This window comes from Mus pahari, chromosome 12, assembly GCF_900095145.1.
Source record: "Mus pahari chromosome 12, PAHARI_EIJ_v1.1, whole genome shotgun sequence".
Taxonomy (NCBI): domain Eukaryota; kingdom Metazoa; phylum Chordata; class Mammalia; order Rodentia; family Muridae; genus Mus; species Mus pahari.
Window position 1 is genome coordinate 15,884,807 of NC_034601.1, and position 8,204 is coordinate 15,893,010.

Consider the following 8,204-nt stretch of genomic DNA (forward strand, 5'->3'; position numbering starts at 1 on the left):
TTTGAGGGGAAAAAGATCTGTACCCAATTCCCAACCTGGTCACCCAATAGCTGTATGATCTTGGGCAAACTACTTAACCTTTCTGGATATAACCTTCTTGTGTACTGGATGGGTAAAACAACAGATGCCTCACAGGGCTGTTGTGTGAATTAGGACAAGTACATAAAGCACCCAGTGCTGTTCGTTGCAAGATGCAATACTGGATTCTGGATGATGGATACTTATGAGTTCTGGCGCTGGCACAGACAGTGCTGCATACAGGGCTTCCTGTTCTGGGACTGCAGACATCCCTTCCAAAGCCCCTCTGCTAGCTCAACTCTCTGTCCTTGTATTCAAGTTAGATAGGCAGAAAGAGAAATCAGGCAAAATACTGCTGATGTGTTTTGATACATATTGTGATGACAAGTACTAGCCCCCAAGGCCTGGTTGCTGGGGATGCTTGAGGAATGAGAGAATCACACATACTATGTGACCTTGCTCCTTGATTTAAAATTACTGGTTAAATACAGATGCCGACTGCCAATAATTGAACAGAAGAAACATAAGTCAGGTTTGGGGATCCTGGGCTTGGGGTCAGATGAGACTGCAAGGAAAGAGAGGAAAGTAGAGAGAGAAGACGCCATGGGGTAAGAGTCTTAAAAATCATGGCCATGAGGACCGCCTATTGGAGTTAAGAGCAGCCAGACGGAACATAGTAAGTAATAACTTGGGGTTATCAATAGGAAAGATTGTAATAGTATAGTGGGGTAGATGCCTGCCCAGCATGAGTGCTATTAAAGGCTTAAATAATAATAAAGTTGTGTGTCTTTTATCTGGGAGCTGAATGATCAAAGGCAGGGCAAAAGCCTCTGATTAAGATTAAATCTATCCAGCCGGGCATGGTGGCGCACGCCTTTAATCCCAGCACTTGGGAGGCAGAGGCAGGTGGATTTCTGAGTTCCAGGCCAGCCTGGTCTACAGAGTGAGTTCCAGGACAGCCAGGGCTACACAGAGAAACCCTGTCTCGAAAAAAAAAAAATTAAAAAAGATTAAATATATCCACACTGATGTAAAGGCCAGACTCTGCTCTCAGTCTTAGGAGAGACAAAGCTGCATATTCTCTTTGTACTGGGGGAGCTAGGGGGGATAAGAGAGGGGTTGAGGGAGTTGGCACCCAGAAAGGCAAGAGGCAGCGAGCACTGGTTATACTCCAGAGTGTAAAAAGGACCCGTGAGAGATACCTTCATCCATGTCTTTGGAAAACCTGTTGAGAATCCTTCCGGTTGGGGTAGTATCAAAAAACTTCATGGGGCTCCTAAGGATCCTTCGGAATAGCTCATCATGGAGCCGGGAGGAGGCTCTCAGTGTGCCCTGGGGAATAAAGACACAATGATCAGGACAGAGACCCGGGAACCCAAGGAAGGCTCACTTCCTACTCCTGTAGGTGACCACTGAACAGGACATCCGTTCCCAACGCTGGGAAGGTACAAGTAGTCAGAAGTCACAGGTGACCCACAGGTCTGCATTATTCAGTGGGGCCACCCTACTGCACACATCCACCACACCAAGCCTCTCATGTGACCTGGGGAGGGGGGTGCACCACAGCCCACCCACGGTGATACCTTGACAAAGACAACTCCTCGAATGGCTTTCAAGATCAGCATGACTGCCATGGAGAGGGCGTAGATGCTGGCGTAGTACTGCATGAAGGGGTTGTCCTTCATGCTGTCACTCACGAAGCTTCTGTTCCCTTGAGACACTGTGCTGTTCTGTTTGGATGTAAGTTACCATGGAGTAAGATTCCTGAGACAACTAGGTCACTTTCAGCTCAAGGATAGAGCCACAGGGAATGACCAGGGACCTGCTCATGGCAATCACAAGGCAGTCTTGCTGGGCACTTCTTTTTCTAGTGGGCGAACACAAGGAGCTGGCTACTGCCCTAACTGCTGACTAGCTCTATATCCCCAGGGTTGCCTGGGGACTTCTTTTCTGTTCCCAACCTGAGAACATCTTTGTCCACTGCTTTCTCTCCTTAAATTATCTTTTAACTGATACACAGAACAAAGTTACGCACATTATTGGGGGGGGGGGTGTATCCCAAGATGTTTCTAAGGCTTTTCAGTGAAAACTACAGGAGTTTCCCTAAGAACAGTCAGGGACTAGGGAGGCAAGGCCACATTATCAGACACATAACTCTCAGCAATGTGGAATCTCACCCCGCTTCCTTGCTTGATCCAGTAGCTTAGCCACCAGGTGCTGAAGGCAGTGCTGCCCACATTCAGCATGAAGAGGACCATGATGACCAGGAAAGCCAAGGGGCCCCCTGCAGCCTGGATGTAGACCCAGTAGACTGACCAAGGCACAGAGCCTTGTCCTTTCTCCTCCACCTGCACAAGCTGCCCTGGGAAAGGGGAAAAGATACATGACCTTAGAAGGGAATAATATGCCATAAAACTTTGTGGGGAGCTGTGGATGTGATTGAGGCACTGCACTCTGCCCAAACACCCATTTAACACTGAGTTTAGTCACAGTCACCAGCTTTGGTGGGCAGCAGAAGACATACATAAGCTAACTGGCTAAGCTATAGCCAGTGAGGAACTGGGTAAGTTACAGCCAGTTACACTGTTCTCTACTCTGAACTTCTGCACACTGTTGGCACAAGTTTCAGAACCTGGGTCTGGTACTGTCCACCTGGTGAATCTGTTTTTCCCAAATGAACTCTATTGCTTTGACCTGTCTAGGGAATTTCCTCTTCATAGGAACACTAAATGCAACAGCAGACTATTTCATTCATCTTCAGTCTGAAGGTGCAAACAGTAGGCCACATTCCTAAACCTTCATGCAATAGCTAATATATTTTTCGTTTCAATCACTGTGCATAAGAAGTCTACAAAACAAAATTACCTCTTGGTAAGTTTTCAAACCCAGGAAAGTGGCTGAGATGCCTATTTAATACATCAAAGCAGACCTGGCCTCCAGGTTCTCCCTGTATCCCTCAGTCTCTTACCTGTTACAGGGCACAGATGGCACACCCCACTCTTTACCCTGAACTCTCAAGCCCAGGAGTGAGCTGTCCTTCCCCCAGAGGTTCTTCCCAGTCTAATCCAGCCATTTTGGTTCTCCACCCATTTTGTAGCTTTGGCCTCCTGGATGCTCCTGGCTCCCCTCTCTCCCCTCTCCTCGTTCCCTCCCACTTGGTTCAGAGTCATGTCCACTCTAGACTCTCTCAGACATGTCTGCCTCAGGCTGTCTACTTTTTATCTATAATAAACTTGCTCCTACAGCACACCCAGGAGCAGCCAGGTCCTTCCCTTGCGTTTTCTCTTTATCATTCATCTCTAACCTAAAAGCCACACTGGGCCAAGGGGAGGTGGCTTCCTGGAACGTTAAGGGCTATTCTTATCTTTTTAACAAAAATGTTATGTACAATGTTAACCCCGGCTTCTGCAAAAATGTGTGCTTATACTTAAACAGAATGTAACCTTTCGCTTGCAGGATGTTTGCCTGCACATAAATGGAATGTAACTTTCTTTGCCTTTATAACTTTCTTTTCTTTTTTCTTTAAATTATTTATTTCTTTGTTTATGTACATGAGCACACTATAGCTATCTTCAGACACATCAGAAGAGGACATCAGATCCCATTAGAAATGGTTGTGAGTCACCATGTGGTTGCTGAGAATTAAACTCAGGACCTCTGGAAGAACAGTCAGTACTCTTAACCTCTGAGCCATCTCTCCAGCCCTCTGATTTCCTGTGACTTGATGCTGCACCCTGGGAATCCCAAGTGCTGGATGCTATAGCCCCAGCAGGCTAGTATCTAAATAAAAAGCCTCTTTGTTAAAATTATTCTTAGCCAGATTGGTGAATCTCTGAACAGCCCCAGACCCATACATAACAAGTCACACACCTCACAGGCAGGTAGTTCCCACCTAGGACAGTAATTATCAATACAAGCAGGATTGTACCCTGGACCGTCTTGTACAAACAGGCAGATCACCTCAGAACCGGAACGGGCAAGAAGCACTCTGACTAGAATTGCTTTATTGTGCAAACCTTGTGCTCTACGTATTCCTCCATTTAATCCTAAAGTTCATGTCAGGCCCCTACAAGTGAACTTGGGGTCACTGGACCCTGTTATCTGTATCCCTTCCAAAGGCAGCCACATTGAATAAATGTCCTCTCTTGATTTTCATCATTATCTGGTAAACTCAGGACTGGTGGCTGAACCATTTATTGGTGCTATAGAATCCAGGCTTTAATCCTAAAAATTCCAGTTATAAGGTAAGGAGATCAGTAAAGAGATCATTAAACAAACTGCATTTTTTCTGATCTCAAAGGTGATGTATGCTTCAGATTCACAGTCATGAAAATGCCTACATCACTACAAACAGCCTCTCAGACTCTCCAATCTGGTAAGAAGTCCAAGCAAGAAAACTGCCGCCTGTAACTTCTGTAGAATTCTCTGAAAACCTTGCCAGGACCAGGCAATAAGCCTACTGGCCTAGCACAGACTAAAAACAAAGCACTGGACATGATTAACTCCAGCTTTAACTGTGACTCCAATTGTAATAAACATAGTAAAAAAATGTCTTTTAGACATGGAAAAATAGCTTCAGACATATAAAAATTCCCCACTACACCAAAGGCTGCATTTGATAACCAGAATTCAGTAACATTACTCACTCAAGATAACCAGATACAGTCCTAGAACCCCATGATGCCCAATGCACAGCATATAAACAGAAACCAAGAACAATGTTCTGCACATCTGAAGAAATACCACCTTGATCTGCTCTGTGGCGGGAGAGACCCCTAGGACCCTGACCCTCAATTCAGAGTCTTCTGCTAGAGACTGGACCTGTCCTTTAGCTAAGACAAGCATTTCTTGTTCAGGACACCAACTCAAGGAGGGAGGGAGGGAGGGAGGGAGGGAGGGAGGGAGAGCAGGCTCACTCAGGATGATTCAGCAGTAATTATGCACAACTGACTCCTCCCCTTGCTTGAAGAAAAGGCAAAGGACCAAAGGTCAACTAACTTCCCTAGTTTGAGCACACCCAAGGTCCCACACCTAAATTATCTTGGAACTTTGTTATTCTAGAAATGTAACACAAAGTGACAGGAAGCATTCTCTTCATTTGGCATTATTTCTGATAAACCTGTCAAAAATGTCCTTACCTTCGTCTGACTTCACAGCCTTCTCCTTCTTCACTGACCCTGGCTTAGGGCCCTTGTCTTGTGATTTTTGTGAACCACTAGCTTCCTTTTTCGAATTAATCTAATAACATAAGAAAAAAAAACTCAGTCATAAGATATTCATTCAGATGAATGTCTACAGGACCCACGCTAGAGAAGCATTCACTGAGTAATAACATAAATGTGACCCACCCAAGTTCTTATGTAGTTTTTGAAACTAGGCGTCTGTGTCAGGCCCACACTGAGCCTGATCTATCTCGGCCTCCTGAGTGGTGGGATCACAACCCAGACACTGTGCCCACACACCTGCTTTCTTAAAACAGTGTCCTGCAATAACCTACACTAACGTCCTGTACTAACCATCCCTTACATTTTTTGTGATCCACATTCCTATCCTGTTAGTCCACTAACATTTATTCTCCACTAAGCCAGTCAAGACCTAACCTCTCCAAACAGAGTTTATTACATTATCCTCTAATTTGTCCAAGTGATAAAGTCACATTGGAGTCACGCCCATTCCTGCATCTCTGACCTGCCACTTTCTCCCTCTGCAACCACAGAACCCCAAACTTGTCTGCTTGCTTTTGCAGGTTCTCTGCACTCTGCACTGGTGGGCTGTAGGGTCCTTTCCCATGTCACGGCTTCCCACGGCTCCACTCTGCAGCCACAGGACTTCACAGCATTCCTTAGCCACAGGTCAACTTCCCACTGCTGTGTCCTCTTCCCCCTCCTCCTTACAATCTTAGTCACAGCTGTCCCTACTCAGATGTGTTCAATCTGTGTAAGGTGACCTACACTCCACTGCAATAAAACTCACACGTGCCCTCAGAACTCTGGGAGCACACTGCAGTACCTGATGAGTTACCTGTGAGAGTAGGAAAGCACTGGTCTGCCCCACAACACCTAACATCCACCAAAGACAGAGGTTATTCTCACTGAGGGTCCCCTACTCAGTACCTGCCACCAGAACCACCCAGAACAAGGCCCAGAGGTAATCAGTGACCATTCATCAAACTGAGTCTGTGGCCAAACAAACAAATGATCCCCATAAAACCATTAAAATGCTTTCCTGATACATTTGCCAAGGTCCTGTTACATTTTTAGAAAATTTCCTCCATATAGGTCACTGAATTCCATTTTACATGATATAGCATACCCCCAGCAGGCTTGCCAACTAGACTTTCTAAACACACAGTGAAAATTTAAAAATATGAAATCTATATTGAGCTAAATCTGGGACAGAAGATAAGGCTCTAAATATATTTTGTACAGTCCATGAGTAAATGCACTGTCTGAAATGATGTTACCATCTGTGGACCACTTACTGGGATAAGCATATTACATATTATTAAACTCAGCAACTGTAAGCAACCACTATGATGTGTGTGTCAGAGTTCACATGCTTTGGTGAACATGTGAAGGTCAGAGGACAACTCTGTGGGTTCTGGGACTTGAACTCAGGTGGCCAGGCTTGCAGAGCCAGCGCCACTATCTGCTGAACCATCCTACTGGCCCCACAAGTGACATCCAGAAAGCATTCTCTCCAGCCAAACAGCCCAGCGGTTCACTATGTTATTTTTCGCTCCTCGGACAAGTCAGTATTTTAGCTTCTCTCCCTCTGATTTTCCTCTCCAAGTTTACAAAGACAAGGCAACAGTCTGAAGAGTACAAAGCTTCCCAGAAGTCATAGCAGACCATAAAACTTAAATCTGTATCGCAGTGTCTCTTGGGATGTCATTGGTAATCCCAGCAAGGCAGGAAGTCGACCACAAGCCAGTTATGCAACAGTGAGCTGCACTGCGTGGGATACGGCAAAAGCACTGAGGTGGCAGGAGAGGAAGGCCCAGGAACATCCTGCGGCAACCTCAAAGCCCGGCCCACATCACTCTCGGGACCCTAGGGGAGAGGGGCGTCGGCAGGAAGGAAGCATGGTCTCTGGGACTGCTCCACGCTGAGTTCTGGCTAGCTTGGATGGGCTAGAAAGCCGACACCTCTGGGTGCTGCACAGGAGGTAGACACACACAAGGAACTGGAGAACCAGACTGTCCTCATCAGCAAGCTGCTTAGCTCACTTGAGCCCATTTTCTCCTCTCTAAGAGTGGGAAAGTATCGTATTTGGCAGCGTAACTCTAATAAAATGTCTAATGAGATGGTATCTAAAGTATTTAACCCAATAACTTAAGTGCCAAATCATGATGCAAGATACCATGAATTATTTCCAAACACACACAGTATGTAACTCCCTTCCCTGACACCTTGTTTACTTGTATGTCCAAAGAGAGCCTCACACTGCTGTAGTCGGTTTAAGGAGCGAACCTCTCCGGCCCTCGCCTGCCTGCTCCTCATCCTGCTCTCCCACAGGAGAAGGGGCAGGTGAACACAGCACACAAGTGTGGTCGTGGGAACCATAGGCAAACAGAGTTAAATGGGGCTCTTCTGGCTTCCGTGCCATCATGTCTGCCTGTGCAGAAGTGAGACACATAAACCCAGTACGCCTTACCTCAACCGGGGGTGTCTCTCCCAGCAACAGGTTATTAAAAATCGTAGCGTAATCCCCATTTAAGTTCATCAGCTCCTCGTGGGTACCTCTCTCTGTGATACAGCCTTCTTTCATGAAGATCACCTCATCACAATCGACCAGGTACTGGAGACAATGGCGAGGAAACACAAAACTGCTGATATTCACGCAAATACATTCAAACATCCAATCTTAACTCGGTGTGTCTCAACCAGAGATGCTCTGGCTACCCATCTGACAACATGAGAATATTTTAGGTTGTCAAAATACGATACCACTGGGGTTTAGTGGACCAAGATCTGAATGCATACAGCAGCCTACCCCCATCACACAACGAATCAGGAGTCTACGGTCTCAAGACTGAGAGCCTTTGCTTCAGCTTACTGTGCCCTATGACACAGGTCAGATAGAATTTCTTATGTTGGGCTGGTGAGATGGCTCAGTGGGTAAGAGCACCCGACTGCTCTTCCGAAGGTCCGGAGTTCAAATTCCAGCAACCACATGGTGGCTCA

The 8,204-nt window shown here is 46.2% G+C and overlaps 1 protein-coding gene across 3 annotated transcripts in view; it reads right to left on the bottom strand.

Annotated features, from left to right (window-relative positions):
• The window catches only part of Abcc5 (ATP binding cassette subfamily C member 5), a 153,848-nt gene that overhangs the window by 35,348 nt on the left and 110,296 nt on the right, over positions 1-8,204 (bottom strand). For all 3 annotated transcript variants that reach the window (XM_021210088.2, XM_029544488.1, XM_029544489.1), the window contains exons 16-20: positions 7,675-7,818; positions 5,157-5,256; positions 2,196-2,380; positions 1,602-1,748; positions 1,221-1,350 (exon numbers count right to left, since the gene is read on the bottom strand). In XM_021210088.2, the coding sequence (XP_021065747.1) occupies positions 1,221-1,350; positions 1,602-1,748; positions 2,196-2,380; positions 5,157-5,256; positions 7,675-7,818 (706 nt within the window). The remainder of the gene's footprint in view (positions 1-1,220; positions 1,351-1,601; positions 1,749-2,195; positions 2,381-5,156; positions 5,257-7,674; positions 7,819-8,204) is intronic.